The 18,863-nt window shown below is 53.2% G+C and overlaps 2 protein-coding genes across 31 annotated transcripts in view; both read right to left on the bottom strand.

Annotated features, from left to right (window-relative positions):
* Positions 1-4,175, bottom strand: part of Cacna1g (calcium voltage-gated channel subunit alpha1 G) — a 65,437-nt gene extending 61,262 nt beyond the window's left edge. For 22 of the 30 annotated variants that reach the window (XM_028772312.1, XM_028772307.1, XM_028772290.1 and 19 more), the window contains exon 1: positions 3,186-3,812. In XM_028772312.1, coding sequence (XP_028628145.1) covers positions 3,186-3,427 — 242 coding nt within the window. In that variant the 5' untranslated portion in view covers positions 3,428-3,812. Of the gene's footprint in view, positions 1-3,185 lie in introns of all 30 variants that reach the window. The other 8 variants (XM_028772306.1, XM_028772300.1, XM_028772298.1 and 5 more) reach the window with 3 other exon arrangements.
* A 4,531-nt stretch (positions 4,176-8,706) lies between these two features.
* Positions 8,707-14,940, bottom strand: Spata20 (spermatogenesis associated 20). The gene is made up of 16 exons (XM_028772475.1): positions 14,846-14,940; positions 14,556-14,735; positions 14,391-14,455; positions 14,125-14,279; positions 13,907-14,050; positions 13,591-13,792; positions 13,215-13,345; positions 13,021-13,125; positions 12,734-12,808; positions 12,427-12,636; positions 12,152-12,344; positions 11,774-11,942; positions 11,291-11,502; positions 10,082-10,281; positions 9,234-9,314; positions 8,707-9,067 (listed from the first exon to the last, which is right to left on the bottom strand). Exons 1-16 carry the CDS (start codon positions 14,920-14,922, stop codon positions 8,897-8,899), a joined length of 2,370 nt encoding a protein of 789 aa, XP_028628308.1. The 5' UTR covers positions 14,923-14,940; the 3' UTR covers positions 8,707-8,896.
* Between the last annotated feature and the right edge of the window lie 3,923 nt (positions 14,941-18,863).

Raw genomic sequence — 18,863 nt, forward strand, 5'->3', positions numbered from 1 at the left:
AAGATCCTCTGCCCCCACCCCAGTTCCACTCAATTCTCTGCCCCAGCTCTTCTCCCCAGAATCTTCTCTGGATGGTTTAGAATTTAGAAATGGGACGAGGGAACATATGAGAATCAAGCAACCTTCTTATGCGTTCTCTCTCTCTCTCTCTCTCTCTCTCTCTCTCTCTCTCTCTCTCTCTCTCTCTTCCTCTCTTCTGAGGACCCAATGGAGAATCCTCCCTTGGGAAGAATAGGAAGCCTCAGGGCACTGGGACAATGGCAAGGAAGACTACAGAAATTCCTAGGGCCTCCTCCCTTCTAGAGACACACACTTGAACACATACAGTGACGCACAGTCCCACACTCACATTCACTTCTGGAAGCCATTAGGACTCCTGTCTCTCAGGCCTTCCCCCCCCCTCCTCCCCTCAACTCCTGGCAGGCTCCCCTCTCCTTCTCTGGCCCCCCTCCCACTCCTCCATCCCAAATGCCAGCCTGTGATTTCCAAATGAGAAAAAGCTGTGCTGGGCTCTGAGCTTGGAGAAACTCCTACACAAACTTCCAGATGTGACACAACAACCCGAGAGGGAATGCTCAGGAGCTCCTTCCCGGGAGGGGAAACGCACGCCCTCACACTGTAAGAAACACGCTACAAAGACCAGCGTGCCCCTGTTAACCTGGGAAGCAGGGGCCTGCCAGGGAACTAATTGGGCCCATATCTCTGATCTCCCCAGTATAAGAACATATACTTTTGTGTCCTTCCTCCTTCCTCCCTCCAACACACACACACACACACACACACACACACACACACACTTACCTCCTACCTACACCTAGATCTCCACTCTAGGGAATCTGGCCTTTTAATGAGGCCACAAGAGGAAGGGGCCAGGAAAAAGTATGTCGAGTTAAAGGCTAACTAGCTTCAGTTAACTGGGGAGGGGAAGCCAGTCAGGCCCCTCAGGACCAATGTCTTCATGACCTACATTGGGGACTCCCGAAGCCAACAGAAGCCTTGCAGATACCAAAAAGAGAGAAAGGAGAGGGTTAAGGATCAGGGAGCAGTTCAGAGTCCTTCTCTGTCTGTGGAAATACACTTGTCCTTGTGAGTTGGGTCTGATGGGAAAGTGGGGGTGAAAGTCCAGGCAGTCCCCTTTACAAAGAAACTGTTCTCAGCATCTTCAGCTAGCTAGTCTAGATCTAGGGACATAGATGTTACACATCAAGACCACACATGACTCCCCAGATCGGGCCTGCTCCCCAAATCTTAAGATTAGCACTAGACTCTCACCCCTTTTCCCTTCTGCAAGCCTGGTCACTTATTTCCTTCCAGGAAAGTATTTACCTCTCGATCCTCCACCTGGAGATAGGGTAAGTGGGCACAGATGCTTGCCAAAAGGTCTGTTTTTAGGAGCGATTTGAAGGGAGAGGTGACAAGATGTTAGGAGTCCAGTCACCCCTAGGACTCCTGAGAAAGAGAAGATAGGAACTGCTGAGGGTTTCCTGTCCATAACGTGGTTAGGAGTGGAGATGAGGACCTCCTTTCTCATCTCCATCTCTGCCACAGAGGAGATCTAGGGATGGAGACCCATAATTCAAGATAGCAGTTAGGGAGACCACAGTCCTCAGAGCCCCTATGCTGCTTTCTTCGGTTCAGAGAGAAAGGAAGGAAGGGGCAAAGGATTGGGAGAGAGCTGATGAGGGGAGCTTCTCAAAGACTCAAGGAGTGTAGAGCAGGGGGTGGGGGGACTCAGCTTATAGCCTGCTTTGTGCACTAGAGGCAGCGGCTGCAGAGGGCAGCATTAAGCTTTCTGCTGCCCCTGTCCCCCAAAGCAGAGCCCTACTTGGACTCTCAGGGGTGACTGGGTAAACCTGGGGTCTCTCAGCCTGACTCCCAGAAAACCTCTGGGCTAGAAGAGAATCAGAAGAGGCTACCGGTTACTGGGATAGCCATACAGCCAGCCCTCCACCTTTCCAGTACCCCAGAGATTGGCACCAGTCAAACCAGTGAGTGCTTTGTGCTAAGGGTTTTAGAGGACCAGGGGTTCCCTGACCACACCAGGCTAAGCAGAGGTGAGGGTGAGGATCAAATTCATCTGTCTGGAATGTTGAGCATGCGCTCCCAAAACCCATCCACAGAGTAGGCTAGGGGAGCCCGACCTCAGTCCTCCTTAAGGAACACACTGACAGTTTCCTGGTCCCCCCCAACACTTTCAGACGACTGCGGTTTCCCATACCTGGTCTGCCATCAGCCGGAACACTCTGATTTGTGAAAGGGGAGGCGTAGTGTGGACCAGCTTAATCCCATCCCCCACTTGCTGGAGCGTTTGTCAGTCTCCCCCCTCCCCCATTAGAAAAAAAACCAGCACAAAACTCCCCAACCCAACCTTAGCACTCAACATCAGATAAAGAATTGAGGTGGGGAGGGCGCTGGCCGCATTGGACTCTCTCTGAAAGGGGCTCCAGTCCAGCTCTGGGGGCAGACAGCTCCCCCTTCACCACATCTTGTTCTCATTCTGCACCCCTGACATCAGCCGCCGCCGAAATCTCCTTGTTGTGCCTCCAACCCGCGGATTGGGAGGGTGTTGGGGGGACAGGACTTGCCCCCACCCCCGTTTCCCCGCTAGGTCAGTAAAAACCTCAGCCTTAAGGACTAGGTCGGGGGACTGGACCCTAGAATCCGCCGCAAACTTTGGGGCGGGGGCATAAGGAAACCCCAGGAGATTGCGGTCTCCCCTCCTCCGTTCCCGCAGCTTCCTCTCCACCCCTGCCCCCAAACTCGAAAACCAAACCCAGCTCGCTAACCCGCGGCAGGCGGGCTGGCGGAGTAGAAAGCCCAGGCTCCTGAAGCTGCCCACATCTGGAGGATGACGACCCTCCTCTGCCCACATCTGTAGAGCATCCAGCTGCTTACCAGAGGGTCACCTCTCCTCTCTTTTCCTAGCTTGGATTTCAACCCTCCACCCCTCACCCCCGCCCAAGGAAGACTGAGGTGTGTGTATTCGGAGGTGGGGCTCGTCTGGGGTACCCACCAGTCTCCGCTTCTACTCGGACGCCCCCTCCCCTCCTAAACAGTCCCCCACTCAACTGTTCACAGTCCAGCCCACTTCTCCAACTCACCTGGCTTTCGGTCCCCTCTGGCAACACGGCCCGCCCCCCTGTAGACCCCCCTAGTCCGGCCCATCGCGGTGCCCCGAAGGATATGGGTTACAGACCGTGCGGAGACACCAGCTCCGCGGGCGGCTATCCTGGCTCAAGTAGAAGAAAACCACCGGGGCCAGCGCCGGGTACGGCAGCCCCTCCGCCTCGGAGTCCGCGCTGCCCGGGTCCTTTTCCGTCGACCCCGGCCCCTGCTGTCCCCCGGCCCCGGACAGGTCGTTGAGCCGCGTGAAGCTCCGGGGCTGTCCCGACTCCTCGGCGCCCGCTCCATCCTCCTCCTCGTCCATCCTCTGGCCAGCCGGGGCCCCGGGGGGTCCGAAGAGGGGCGAGTAGAGCCCCTCAGAGGAGGTGTCCTCACGCAACCGGGGGACCTCGGTGGGGGAGCATGTGGGGGGCTCTAGAGAGCTTGCGGAGCCCCCAGGAGGGCCAGTTCAGCTCAGCTCCCCCTGCCCTCAGGGGCATGCTGCCCGCGGGGCGCCGGGTCGCAGGGAAGCCCCGCCTGGCAAGAGTCCCGCTTCCCGGGGGCTCCCCGACTAGCCAGCCGGCTTCCCCTCACTTTGTTCCGGCTTCTTCGCTTGGCGCCCAGGCTCCAGTTGCCCGAATAGGCGCTACCTTCGGTGAAGCAGCCCCCAAGAAGGAGGAGGAAAAAAGGGGCCACCCGGTGGAGGGCGGGGGTCCAGGGAGGGGCGCCCCCTCTTCCCTTGGCGCAGCTGGAGCAGGATCTAAGGGGTCAGCATCGTCCCGGCTACACGCCAGAGACGGTGGGGGGGAGGGGAGGAGGGATCTCTTTGGGGGTGGGTTTGGAGGGGGTGGGGGCCGGCTCCTTCCTCCGCCCCGCGGCGGGCTAGAAGACCGGGAGGGGCGGGGAGACCGTGGGGGGCCGTCCCGGGCGGGGGTGGAGGCGGAGATGTAGCCGCCGCCGCCGCCGCCGTGGCTGCCGTTGCCGTAGCTGTCGCCCGGCGCCACTGCCTCCTCCTCCGGCCGAGACGCGGAGCGAGAGAACGAGCGAAAGCGGCGGCGAGGAGCCCGGCGCACACCACAGCTGGATCCCTCACTCCAACTTCAAGCCTCGGCCCCGCCTTTCCCCAGCCAACCTCACAGCCAATCGCCGTGCGTCACCGGTCTAGAGCCGCCCTTCCATTGGTCGGCCGCCGTGCCAGTGCGGGAGGGGATACCGGGGGAGAGAACCACAGCTGGAATCCGGTTCCCACCCCAAAGCCAGGACCGCCTTTCTACCCTCCTCTTGCCCCTGGGTTCGCTCTCTAAGGCTGGGGCCAATCAGACGACTGTCCAGACCGAACCCACTTTCCTATTGGCCTCTGGGGTCTTTGGGACTCCCCTAGGAGGGAACCCCGAGTAATCAAAGCATTTGGCATCAAGTTCTGGGGTAGCCCTACCGGCCTCTGACATTTTTTGTCCAGGACCCCCAAATTGGACAGCAGACAAAAGTCAGAACTTAGGTCTAAGCAGGACTGGAAAAGAAGGGTGACAGGAATCACAGGAGTTTGGGGGTGTTACAGGGATCCCACAGCTAAATCCAATTCTTCACCTGGTTAATAACCCAACTTCTGGTTGAACCTGGGAGTCAGACTGGGGAAACGGAAGAAGAGTCTGGTGTTTCAGGCTAGAAGGGGTCTGTTTTGAAAAAAATAGGCGCAGCTAGAAAGGTAGAAGTGGGCGTGGTCTGGAAATGTTTCCCACCAGCGTCTTACTGGTCCTCTTTGCAGGTCCAGATCTCCGGGGTCCACTTCTAAGAAGTTAACCCTGGCCTAACCCTAACTCGCAGGTCTTCTCACTGATGCTTTGAGTGTCATCACCTGCTTCTAGAGATCTCTGAAGGTTAGACACTCCTTTCAGGGGTTTCATGCTGGAAAAGCATAGCCTCCACGCGTGGCCCCAGACTACAGAGCCTGGATCACCTGCAGCCCCAAAGTGGGAACAGCCTGCGAAGGCCACTGTGGGCCTCGAGTGTTGCTGGTAAGGAATGATGCCTAGAGCTGAGCTTTACCAATTTCATCCTGCAAAACTCCATTCCCTGCCTCAGTTTCTCCCCTTGATTCCCAATATGGCTTAATAGAAGTGTCTGAGAGATAAATGCTTTCTGGAGTTACTCTTCTCCACTGGGGAGTGATGCTGGCGTTTGTGTGTTTCCCAGGCATGTACACCCAAGTGGAGACTTCGTCTTTCGTCCACCCTCATCTCCCTATACTCATGGGCACGGTCGATTCTATTTCTCTAACAGCCTCCAAAAGGCTGTGGGTGCCAGAGAACCAAGCGGCACCAGAATTCTGAACGTGATGGGGAGGGGAGGGGGAAGCGTTTCTGTTAGACGCAGGGAAAACGTCTCTACAATCTGCGTAGGATGTATACGATGGAACGACAGGATTCGTAGTCCTGGTAGACTCAGGAATGACACAAGCCACTGCGGAAAAGCTGAGGAATGGACTGGATCACCTCCTGCAGCCCCCGATTCCCAGGCGTTCTTCCCTGACAAAGTTGCACCACCCACACATCCTCCAGAAGCCTTCTGGCACCATGACATGGGTTTGGGGCCGTGTCAGCTCCCACTCCGGCCAGTTGCCAAGCTGGGGTGAAGAGGGCAGAGCCGCTGCTGTGGCGTCACCTTCCTGGTTGCCCTTTTGCCAAATCCCAGCACTGAATTGTGCAGATGAGGCCAGGCCTATTTGCATTTTATGCTAATGAGCATATCCCCTAAGTGCCTGTTCCTCCTGGAGGGAGTCTCTGCTCTCATTCTGAGTGTGAGGCGCCAATCTTGAACTCGGGGCCCTCTTCAGGGATAGAGGGACTATTTATGGCTTGCTTTTACAGTCTGACATCTTTCCTCCCTCCTGCGTATCCTCAGTCTAGCAGGTGGGCTTGCCCTTCTGACCACCATCTTGAAGACTTAGGGTTGGCAGCCGAGGTGGGAACTCTCATAACCCAGTCTCTAAGGCAGAGTACTCCATGAGGCCAGAGGCTTGCCCAGCCTCACAGTTCTCCAGTGGTCAAAAGCGCCACCTCTTCATTCTCTGGCTGCCCTGCTCTGGAACATTCCAAGAAAAGAGTCAAGCAGGCACTAGCTGGAGAAATTGAGACCTACTTCCCTGGTTTGCAACCTGAGGAAGATCTGCCATCTAGGACAGCCTAGGGCATCAGGGGACCCTATCTGCTACCTGAGTGGGGGGAGGGAAGACAAAAGCAAGAGAAGATAGGACACCAGTGCCCCATTGCTAGGTTCTGGCACCACCCCTTCTTACTGGCTTCCTTTCTGGAGGTATTTAGCAGCGGCCAGCGGTACAGAAATGCTGAAGACACAGTACTGAGCCAGTAAAAGGTGGGAAGCCTCACAGTACAAAGCCTGGGCAAGGATGATGGGTAGAGACGTCTCTCTGTCCCTAGGCTATGTTCCTTGTGCATGTCCTAGCCTAGTGTTTGATACATAGTGGGCACTTAGTTAAAAAAAAAATTTTTTTTTAAAAGATGATTTCAGACCAGGAAGTGCAAGATAAAAAAAAATCCTTTATTTGTGCCTCTGTTTCCCCACCAAGTTAGACCTATATGGTCCAACTTTCTTAGGATTTTGCTAGAGTATCTTACATGTGCCTTGCTCAGCAAGCTCCTCCAGGGCCCTGCAGCCTTCTGGCCTTTACCCCTCCCATGCTGACTACTGGTTCCCTTAAGAAGAAAACAAATCACCCATTTGTGGTACTCTTTACTTGGGGTTGCTGCAACCATTCCATTTGGTCATCTCCATCTCTCTGGGAACTGAATGGCACTGCTATTTCTCAGTTAAAGAATCTGGGGTTCAGGGAGATGAAATGATAATTCTCAAATCAAGAAGTCATGAGTACTTGTGACCCTAGGCCCTAGCTGCCCCAATATGGTCCTGCTGACAAAAGAGGGACATAGAAGAGGGTAAGGTGGCACTTGCCAAGAGGAAGAGATGTTGTGGGGAATTTTAAATCAACTCTGTATCCAGTAAGGGTCATGTTCAGTCTGTATGTTGGAAAGCCCAGCCTTCCTGGGGGATGTAATTTCTTCCTCTGAATCTATTTACAAGATGCCACAGCCCTGTTCCTGCCTGATAGAGGAGGGGAAATGAGAGATGCAAAAGGCAGGCAGGTGGAGGAAAATACAAAATGCACACTCCTTCATAGCCCTGTCTCTCCCTCCTGGCAAGAAGCAGTCTCAGTGATCTTTGTTGTCATTCTGAAGACCCCAGGGAAAAGCTGGTATGCTCAGGGGTGACCAGCTAGACTCCTACCAACTCTGGCCTTCCAACAGCCATCCCTAGAAGGCTAAAAGTCCCTGCTTCACCATCTCATTCATGAGGGTTGGTGGGACCACAGAGGCAAGAGGGCTATATGAACTGCTCAAACTGTTCCAAATCCAGTGCTAAGGTAGCCAAAAAGGCCACCTGTGTCTCACCATGTCGTACTTTCTCTTCCTGCTGCCCCCAAGCCAGGCTCTGCGTGTCCAGTCTTTGACTTGCTGGCAAGGCTGAGTGGGCTCCAGTAAGAAAGAGGCCAGCTGACCTCATTGGCCAGAGTGCTAATCCCCTCCAGATGGGCTGGTGGCTTGCACCAAGGGCCTGCTGCCCAGACTGAGACAACTCTGGTCCCAGTGACCATGGATAGGTGTGCATGTGTGACAATCTCGTGTCTCTAGTTTCTTACCTGCTCCCTTCCTCCCTGCACCCTACATCTCCCTAGCAGCAGCCCCTGCCCCCCCCTCCATTCTTCTTTGCCTCTCTGGCAGCATCTTCCGGCTCTCTGTGATGTTTGGCTTGGAGGTTAAGATGGTGCTCAAGCTCAGTATACCTCAAAGAAACAGTTTCTACGCAATCCCACGACCCAATTCCACACCTTCTCATTCCAAGCGGGTCTCCAGGCCGCCTTCCTGGAGGGCAGCTATGCAGGGTCTTCTGTGAAGATTCATTTGCCAAGGATGAGATTTAAGAGCATCTCCCAACCTTCAGAGAACAGGTGCCAGCTTCCTCTGTAGCAGGAGTCAGATGGATCTGGGGAAGGACTTCCAACACAACAGACGTTCCACATTCAAGAGAGCCCTTTCCCAGACCATCCTTCGGGAAGAGGCAGAGTATGACCTCCTGCAGTGATGCTGGGGTTGGGTGGGCACCCTCAAAGAAAAGACTTGGTCTTGGTACTTGCAGTTTCCACAGTGCACTACATTGCATGGACATGTTAATTAATGTTAATTAAATATCTTTCTGTTAAATATTAAGGTCGATACTGAGCCCCAGTCCCTTCACTAGCTTTAAATAAAGGGACAAGAGGGAAGGTGGCAGGCCATTTCCTAGCAAGGGCTTACCACTCCTGAGCTAGCACACATCTTGTCCTCATCCTGCTTCTTATACTTGATTTTGGCCCACTGACTGTTTTATTCAAACTGACTAATCGTGGACAGAGGCAAGATCAGTCTAGTGACCCAGTGGAAGGTGAGGGGCAAGGAAAGAAGAGGAAAGAGTCATCTGCAGACTCTAGAGGAAGGCTGTTCCCAGGCTAGACCCAGGCCCTCCCTCACAAAAGAGGCTAAGATCCCAAAGTCACCACGGGACACTGTTAGGTTTATTTCATGGTGAGTAGGTGCCCATGGGGGAGCCACAGGATGGCTGTGATCACCTGGAGGCAGGGTTCCCAGGAGTGGTTATAGGTTTGGCATAGCCTCTCGAGGCCTGAGTCTCTGGTCAGTTGGAAAATCCTGCCTTCTGGCCCAGCTCAAAGGGTTCTGGGCAGTCATTGGTGTAGCAGCTTTCGTAACTCACAGGGGTCAGTGATAGGCATGGAGCAGGCTTGGTTCTCAAATATGTAGACTGTGGCCCTGTCTTCTACTCGTCGAAGGTTACTCAGGAAGGGAAGCTGACGGGACAGGAAGCTCGATGGGTCTCCATCAGCCAGAATGAGCACCTGTGATAGTTGGCAGAGCACAAAGTGTCACCTGGGAGAGGGCACTGGTCATTGCAGAGCCAAATGGAAAATGACCTCTCCTCCAAATTTTCAAAAGGAAGGATGTTAGGAGCTGAGTTGCATTGAGGGAGGTAGAGAGTGATAGCAAGTTTGCAGGGACGTGTACCTTGTTAGGGACATAGATGGAGTGGACACATTGCAACAGGGCCTTGGTGTCCTTGGCCTGGGGGTCTCCACAGATCACGATCTGGCCAGTACAGGAAAACCATCCAGTGTCAGGAAGGGAGAAGCTAGGCCCCAAATCTGCCAGAGCTTCCCCATCCTCCCTCCACCCACCCAGAACTCCTAAAAAGGGAAAGGACTCACCTCATCCATCAAGAGGATTCATCAGATTTAATGGTTGGCAAGTGCAAACACACACACACACACACACACACACACACACACACACCAGAAATGCATATTAGTGGTAATGTCCTACATTGTGGTAGACATACAAATACAAGGAAGGGTGTCCGGAAGACTAGCTACACTGGATGGCACACAACACACAAAGAGGCATAGTACATGCACACATAGTAGACGCCCATAAAAGTAGATGGCACACATATAAATACACACAAACATAACATCCACAGAGGCACACACAAATATTCACAGGCAAATACACACAAAAGAGTTGGCATAGCAATAAAGCACAAAAGGACAGACATAATCAGATTGACATGCAGAACCTTACAGAGAAACACTGCACCAGCCATTGGACCACCAGGAACCCTTTTAACCTCTTCATTTTGCATTTATATGCAAATAGCCCAGTGACAAGCCCTCACAGGCTGTCTCCTCTGACACCACCTTCACACAGACACTTCCATGCCACAGAGCAGAGACCCCTGCATATGTGCATAAGCTTTGGTAGCAGTCCTAGAACGCCATTCATGGCTACTATACCCTGACACATCACCAGCTTCCCTCCTGGCCTGGATCTCGGTCCACATCTTACCACCTCCCTACCTGCTTCAGAGTCTGCTGTTGAGCTGAGAGGGTACGGACCATCTCAGGCAAGGCCACTGGGACTCGGCGCATGCGCTCGGAGAAGGCTGTCAACAGGCACACACACTTGTCCATCCAATCCTTGTGGCCAGTGAAGCCGTGCAACCGAAGGAGGTTGTGGGCCGACACAGAGTTGGCACTGGGCTCTGCGCCATCCTGGTCTGCAAGGGATTGGAGGAGGTATAAGAGGGGTGCTCACTGGGTTTCAGGGCTCTGCTCTGAGACTGAATCTGGGTTATGGGATCCAGGAATAAGATGAAGTTCATGTGTTGCTGGTCTGATTTTCTTTTTTACAAGCCCCTCTCTCCTGCTGAGCTGTGGGTACCCAGGTTCCCTACCTCACTGCTGAAGCCTTTGTCTAGAATCACCAAAGTTCCTCATCTTTTCTGATCCATCTACACACCTGCTGGCCTACTGCCTGAGCAACCCCCAATCCTCCCCTGTCCCCCATCTCATGGGTTACCCCTGGCTGCTTTCAACAGTACCTCCAAGACTTAAAAACCAGCATCCTCTTAATGGGTCACCCAGATTTCCCTGTTTCCGTTCATGCCTACAATGATCAGAACGGTCGCTTTACATTCCAGCCAGAGCAGGTCAGACCCTCTCAGTGCCCTGAGCCCTCACTTCCTTTTCCCAGCATCCAGACCTCCTCTCACACCACTCCTGGTCTCTGTCTTCTACACTCAGCCTAATCCCTAGGGCTCTCTCATCACCAAACTGTCTCCTTTGCCTAAGTCTCTCCCAAGTGCCTCCCTGACAACACAGATCCTCTTGCTTGACACCTGTCACAGGTTAACTGTAATCTGAGAGCTCTGGTGGTGATACATTCTGCGCTGTCTCCACCACATGTTGCAAACTTCCTTCAGGCAAAGACTAAGTCATTCTTGCTTAACAAATGAAATCAGTGGATCCCAGATGCCCCTGCATGCTCACGGGAAAGCTAGAATGACCTCTCCATCAACTCTTAGAAACTATGGATGCTACTAACACTTATTTGTATATTGAGAAGCAGGTTCAGGAATATCAGGAGACCTCCAAAGTCACATAAAGACATGAAGCCAGCAGCCCCACATGAGCTGTTTACTGCAAAGCTACACAAATGTCTTCCTCTGGAAAGCCCTGTCCTGTCCTACCTGAACCCAGAACCCAGGGCCCAAGGCCAGCACTGACCATCCTTCAGGCGAAGAGGCAGGTCTGTCCCCAGCTCAGCCTCACTGCAGAAGTAGCCACCACCTCGGGGGTCCCAGAAGAGCTTGTCCTGTATGTCCTGCAGGCGCAGAGCCCACTCAAGCCAAGAGCTCTCCTGTGAGGCCTCATACAGGTCCAACAGGCCCCGCACCACGAAGGCATAGTCCTCCAGGAAACCCCAGCATGGTGGATTGCTAAGGGTACAGGAGAGAAGGAAGTCTGAGGACAGGCCCCGGAATACAGAGAGGAAACTTCTCATGGTTAATTCTCCATACTTTCTTTCGGTTAATCCTCCATATCTTCTTCTCCTGTGGTTACATTACCCATTTCCCAAAAGAGTCAATGGGCCCAAGAGTGTTCAGAGTGCAGTGTAGTGAATAATCAGTCAATTGAAGAATTGAATAGTACAGGGCTAGAATCACACAAGGAAATGGCCTCTTGGTCTGCCTAGCCCCACTTCCCCACCTTTGCTCCACAGTTCCTCCCGTGCCAGCATAGCATGTCCTCTTCAGACGGCCGCTGGACACATCAAACATGTGCCGCTTGAGGAATTTCGCACCGTTGGTGGCCTGGGCGACTAACTTTTCCATACCCAGGACAGCCCCGGTCACAGCAAAGCCAGACACCATCAAGCCTGGAGGAATGAGAGGTCAAGAGGTCAACCAGAGCTCTCCTGGGACAACCTACGCCACCCCTGCCCGAGGCTCCAAGTGCCAAGCCCAGGCAGATTCTGTAGACTCCCTAAATCTCCATTTATTCATTTCTAAATCAAAAATTTAGAAGAAATGGGTAGACAGAAGAGGCTTGGCAAATAGAATTAATATTCAGGGAGGGTCATCTCACCATTCCAGGCAGCCAGCATCTTGTTGTCCAGGTGAGCTTTCGGCCGATGCTTCCGGGCCTGAAAGAGCTTCTCCAGTCCTGTGTTGAGCAACGCCCTCACAGCCTCTACTTCCAGGCCATAGCGGGCTGCAGTCAACTCCAGTGAATAACGCACTGTCAGAACGTTCTGGCCGTGCAGCTCCCCCTTGGCATCCTGAGGAAAACAGCCTTGGTCAGAAGGAGCTTGTGTACTCCGTGGGCCTGGGGTGGTCCTATGTGTCTGCAAAACTCCTCACCTGAGTGGAATTGATATTGCCTGCTTCACTGAGTCCGTAATGCTTCATTAGGAGCTGGCCCGAGGTCAGTGGTTCACTGGCGCCTCCCACAGGTTCTGGGAGCAGCTGTTGGACCTCTTTGACTGTCCAGACATAGAAAGCACCCTCTTGGGGCTTCTTGCCTCGCTCTGGGGGAGAATCAGCATCCTCTGCACTGTAGAAGCCTCCGGACTGTGAGGATAAGAGAGTTGCATGATCACCATCCAAAAGGCAATGGAAATCTCAAGCCCTCCGACACCCAGGTATCCCTGGCTCAGTGGACACATACCCGATGGCTCAGACTCCGGGTCACATACTGCAAGATGCCTTTGGCAACATCAGAGTAGAATTCATCGCCAGAGATCTGGGGGTGGGGGTGGAGGTTGTAAATAAAGGTCACTGGGGGGGCGGCTCAAGTTCCTAGAGGATATTCTCCCAGGAAGTGGGTGGGTTGTAGGGGAAGCCCAGGTGTCTAGAGTGTGAGAAGGAATTATGGGTTAAAATTAAGAGAAAGCCACAGTTACCTGGAAGGCCTTGGGACTGGCAACCAGGGTTGGGATAAGAGACAAAAGTCACCTGGAAGGCCTGGCAGTAGACCACTGAGAGTTGGGCCTGGTCATACAGCATCTTCTCAAAGTGAGGAATGTGCCACTGTCGGTCCGTGGAGTATCGGTGAAAGCCCTGTGACCAGGCAGGGTGTTAGGCTAGACTGACCTCACCCTCTTGTCACTAGGCCTGCTGCCCCGGCACGGAACCTGGCTTGCCCTCACCTGCCCCACATGATCCCGGATGCCTCCGTTGGCCATCATCTTCAGGGTGTGCAAAGCCATCTGCTGAGCTCGGGAGCCATCCTGAGTGATCCGGTGACTGAGCCAATAGGAGAACAGGAAGCTCAGGATCACTGTGGAGCAGGAAGGGGAGGGTGAGAGGGCCAGGTAGTCTCTGCCCAGTCAGGCTCTGTCAGGCTGGAAGACAGGAGCGTCTACCATACATTTAGAGGACACAGGCCACTGCCCAAGTCAGAAGTCAGAATATCATTAGTCCTCAGGGGACGGGAAAGCTACACAGCCACACAAGAGAGGCCAAAGATACTGGGTCACTTAATTTAGATGGTCGTTATATAGGTCAGGGTCAGATGTCACTGACCAGGTGTGGGAAACTTGGGGGCCTCAGCAAAGCCACCGTATTCCTCATCGTAGCCCTCGTCCAGCTGCTGGAAGCAGCGGCTGTTCATGGTGGCAGCGGAGGGAGGAAGCTGTCTGTCACCCACGCTGATCTCAGATCGGGCCAGCAGGGCTGTGGTGACACGCTGACTGTTCTCCAGAAGGGTATTCTTGTTCTGTTTCCACTACAGCAAGTGAGCACATACGTGGAAGTCAGTATACACAGGGCGGTGGTGGTGGGGGACCCTGTGGTCCCTCACCCTGCACTTTGGCACCTCCCCTCCCTGACATCCACCCACCTGATCACAGATTCTCGTTAACACGGTTCGGAAGCCGACTCGAGTCAAACCGTCCTCAGGCGGGAAGTAGGTGCCTCCAACAAATGGCTGGAGGCTGGGGGTCAGCCACACATTCATTGGCCAGCCTCCTCCACTACTGGTGGCCTGAAAGATGGTAGGCTGGGGTCAGGGGAGCTGCCACACGTAGGCATAACAAGACTACCATAGAGAGGGCTCACCTGCACAAAAGTCATGTATACTTTGTCCACATCTGGCCGCTCCTCTCGGTCCACCATCACACAGACAAAGTTCTCATTGAGCAGGTGCCCTATCTCTTCATTCTGGAAGGATTCCTCCTCCATCATGTGGCACCAGTGACAGGTAGAGTACCCCACTAGGAGAGAAGAGGATCAGGAGGGCAGAAAGAGGTCTCCGGGACCCAGAGGACCCTCCCCCAACCCTCTGCCTGTCGCTGAACCCCATTCCGGGAACAGTGGGTATATACCTGAGAGAAAAATTGGCTTGTTTTCTTTTTTGGCCTTGTCGAAGGCTTCCTGTCCCCAGGGGTACCTAGACCCAACAGGAAGAGAGTCACTCAGTAGCCTAGGGAGTCTCAGAGGATTGGGGACCCCAGATGCTGATTCAAAGGAAACCCTGGGGCGGTGCTCACCAATCCACAGGGTTGTAGGCATGCTGTAAGAGGTATGGAGACTTCTCATTGATCAGACGATTGGCGGTCTTCTGCGGTGCAGGTGGAGGACAGTTAGTCCGGCTTGCCTTTCCTCCAGCAGGCATGGGCACTGAACTACTAACGGTAGCACTTCGGTCCTTGTCCCGGGAGGAGCTGCCCCTGATGTGGGCAGAGGAATCACACAAATGAAGACCACATCCCTTTTGCCCACCCAAATCAGCTCAATAGTCACCCAGGCCTCAAAGACTTCCACTCCCAGTCCAGCCCACCTTTCTGAACCACGGGGGAGACCGTGGCCTTTGTGCTCCCCCTTATGTTTTGGGGGCGGTGAGGAATGGTGGCTCATTGGGGGCTCCCTGCCAGGTTAGTCTCCCCCAGCTTCTCGGACCTGGCGGTAGGAAGAGTGTCTGTGAGGTCAGAGAGGGTCATAATGAGTAGAATGGTCCATCCTGCTCTGTTCTGTCATCCGTGGAGGGCCCCTCCCTGGGGTGGTGGCACTGCAGGCATCCCTAGCATGCATGTGGGTGACCTGGAAAGGCAGTGGCTACTGCCAGTGTCTAGAGAGGTCAAGAGGAATTGGGTCTGGGACTGGACCAGGTGAGGGACAGCCAGAAGTAGGCAGGGACTACTTAGCCAAGAGCTCCAAAGAGAGCACTTTGAAGGGCCAAGTCTTACGCTCTACACACACACACACACACACACACACACACACACACACACACACACGGAGGGGGGAGGGATGGAAGGGAGAGGGAAAGAGGGGAAGAGAGATGAGAAAGAAGGAGAGGGAGGAGAGGGAGAAGGAGAGGGAGAAGAAGGAGAATGAGAAGAAGAGGGAGAGGGGGAAGGAGAGGGAAAGAGGGAGGGAGAAGGAGAAGAAAGAGAAGGAGAGGGAGAGGGAAAGGGAGAGAGGGACCACTCAGAGAATCAAATAGTCCTATCTTAGGGAGTTCAACCTGGGAACGCAGCTAAATAATAACAGGCCAGTGCAGCAACATGAGCCTGTGATAGGATGCAAGGTGCTTCAAGACAGGGGTTTGTGGATAGCACATCATTCTAGAAAGGCTTCCTGGAGGTGGTGTTAAGGTAGTCAAAGAGCTAGCCTGAGCTAACCCTGCAGCAGATAAGGGGGGGGGAAGAAAAGGAGCCTTCATGCAAGGGGATCCGAGCAGGGGCCACCCCGCAGGGGCCAAGCATATTGTAGTGACTTGCTCATACCTGTGGCTAGCGGCAAGGCCCAGCCCCACAGTGGGGCGACCGGAAGTTGGGGTCCAGACAGTCCCACACTCTCAGTATAGCTGCTCCAATTCGGACGGTAGGCTGCGAAGGGCGGACCCGGAGTCGGGGCCTCGCCAAGTCTTGGCCCTGTGGCTGGTCTCCGAGCGCCGCCCGGCGGTAGAGCGCGGAAATACAGACCTGCCGTGCCTTTGAAGATCCAACCGTCTCAGCGCCTAAAATTCGAGTAAAATAAGCTGGGTTCCATTTAAAGTGCTGGCAGGAGGAGTGACCCTCAGAGCATCCAAAACTTTTGCCTAGCTCTTTCTCCTTTTACAAGAGAGAAATGAGGCTCCCGTCGAAGGATTTGCTCGGCCAGCAAAATTTGCTTGATTCAGCCTAGCCATCCTCCTTAGAACCTACCCACTCAGGGAAGCTACCACTCAATAACTCCCTGAATAACACTGAACCAATATGTCCTTACTGCATGCTCTATTTGTTTGGTTCATTCACTTTTTTCAGCCACTGACAAGTGTCCTCTGCTGTCTACTACTCTGCCAGGCATTGAGCTCCGGTGTGTTCCTCCCTATCCTTTATTCACAGACTGTAGCTAGTGAATAGTCAGTGACACACTTCGACAAGTAGTGAGTGGGTATAATCTAGTAAGAGACTCGATCCAGTAGAAGGAACATGAGGGAAGCTCTGCTGATGAAATTCTACTTGAGTGGTAGCTATAAAGAATGAGAGAGAACTTGCAGGAAGTGAGAGAAGTAGAAGAAGGAACAGCGTGTGTAAAGGTCCTGTGGCAGGTGAGGGAGTTGGGACTGAAGAACAGTAGAAGGCAAGCACAGCTGGAAGGCAGAGAAAAAGGATAGGTAACGAATGTGGGTAGGCGCTCACTTAGTTAGCTTACTATTGCTGCGATGAAACACCATGACCAAAAGCGACTTGGGGAGAAAGAGGTTTATTTCACCTTATATTTCCACATCATGGTCCTGTGTCCATCATCAAAGGGAAGTCAGGGCTAGAATTCCAGGCAGGAATCTGGAGACAAGAACTGAAGCAGAAGCCACAGAGGAATGCTGCTTACTGCCTTGCTCTCCATGGCTTGCTCAGGTTGCCGCCTCCTAGCGCAGACGACCACCAACCCAGGGGTGACAGGCACTGATCACAACAGTGAGCTGGGCCCTCAGACGTCAATCATCAATGAAGAAAATGAACCACAGGCTCGTCCACAAGCCAGTCTGGTGGGGGAACATTTTCTCAGTGGAGGTCCCAGCTTCCAGACCAGTCTGGCTCATGTGAAGTTGACAGAAAACTAGCCAGCAAGGGAAGTTAAGAAAGTGGGGAGGACTAGGTCTCGGGCAGGGGTGAGCTCTGAGGAGGAGGCACTGCTGGGATGGAATCCAGAGTCTTATACAGGCTATACACACCTCAGCAGGAGTCACATCTTCATTAGAGAAAGGAAATTCCTAATGACATAAGAAGAAAGCTGCTACTGGGCAGTGGTGGCTCATGCCTTTAATCCCAGCACTTGGGAGACAGAGGCAGGCAGATTTCTGAGTTCGAGGCCAGCCTGGTCTACAGAGTGAGTTCCAGGACAGCCAGGGCTACACAGAGAAACCCTGTCTCAAAAAAGCAAAACAAAACAAAAAGTTGCTGAAGAGCTTGCCTACCTTGTTTATTTATTTATTATTTATTTACTATTTTGCCTTCCCTCCCAACCCCCAAGACAGGGTTTCTCTGTGTAGCCCTGGCTGTCCTGGAACCTGCTCTGTAGACCAGGCTGGCCTTGAATTCACAGAGATCCACTGTCTCTGCCTTCCAAGTGCTGGGATCAAAGGTATGCACACACACACACACACACACACCCCTCCCGGCTGCCCAGCCTGTTTTGATCATGAGAGCAGCCTCTTAGATCTGGAAAGGGAAAAGAATGGAGGCAAGGTTAATGAGGGGATCTTGGCAGGACACAGGGGAGACAGGAGATTTACCAGGGGCTGGGGGTGAAGCAGAGGAAAGGGCTTTGATGAAAGGGGTGTCAGAGTCAACAGAAAAGGGTGAGCCCTTGCTGTAAAGAGAGTGGAGCCAGCCGTAGCAGGTTAAGGAGTCTTTTTTGGACCTATTGGTCTGAATGCCTTTGAGACGTGCGTGTAGAATGGAGGGAGTAAGGGCTTAGTGAACAGAAGGGAGGCGTTGGGAAAGAGGAAGGGATTTTCTATGTGGAGAGCTATTGAGAAAATAGCACACTGAGAACAGAGAGCTCAGGTTCATACACCTTGAATCTGGACAACACAGGCAGGCAGGACCCATGTATAAATTCAGGCATTGTAGCATCCTGGAAGCAGAGCCGCAGGGATCTTAAGAGCAGCTAGGCATGGTGACACACACCTGTACATCTCAGTGCTTAGGAAGCTAAGGAGAGAGGAGACTGAAAGAGCATGAGTTCCAGGCTAACTTGAGCTGCTGAGAAAGACCTCATCAAAAATAAGATGGGGGAGGGGCAGGAGGCTAGCTCAACCAATAAAAGTGTTCGTTGCATGAATGTGAGTTCCAACCCCACAACCCACAGCATGACCTCAGCAACGGTGAGACAGGAGGCAGAGCTAGACCAGATGCCTGGAGTTCAGTGGCCTTCTAGCCTGGTCTACTTGTCAAAGTTCCAGGCCAATAAGAAGCCCTGTCCATGGCTACAGAGATGGCCTGCTGGTTGAGAGTACTGATTGTTTTTCCAGAGGACTTGTTAAATCCCCCACCCCCCACCCCCATCAATGGTGGTCACAACTGTAACTTGTGCATGTGGTACACAAACATATACAGGCACAACACCAAAGCACATAAAATAAAAATTTTAAAACAACAAAAAAAGCCCTGTCTCAAAATGTGAAAGGTACCTGAGAAATAACATATGAAGTTGTCCTCTGAACTCCACCTACAAACATGTACACACACACACACACACACAACCGAAAAACAGAATTAAGGTTCCTACAGAGAAGTCAAATGTTCTTTGGCTTTAGCAAGCTGGACCCTAGGCTGGACCTGGCAAGTGTGTAGTCCTAGTGACATCAG

The sequence above is a fragment of the Grammomys surdaster genome, unplaced genomic scaffold, assembly GCF_004785775.1.
Source record: "Grammomys surdaster isolate TR1022 unplaced genomic scaffold, NIH_TR_1.0 213, whole genome shotgun sequence".
Taxonomy (NCBI): Eukaryota; Metazoa; Chordata; class Mammalia; order Rodentia; family Muridae; genus Grammomys; species Grammomys surdaster.

Bases quoted from the DNA above. Each gene is read 5' to 3' on its own strand.
- Spata20 (XM_028772475.1), bottom strand. From the start codon at position 14,922: ATGAGCCACCATTCCTCACCGCCCCCAAAACATAAGGGGGAGCACAAA. The intron at 12,637-12,733 runs GTATGTGTCCAC...TTATCCTCACAG, and splicing joins CCCGGAGTCTGAGCCATCGG to TCCGGAGGCTTCTACAGTGC. The intron at 12,345-12,426 runs GTGAGGAGTTTT...TGTTTTCCTCAG, and splicing joins GCAATATCAATTCCACTCAG to GATGCCAAGGGGGAGCTGCA.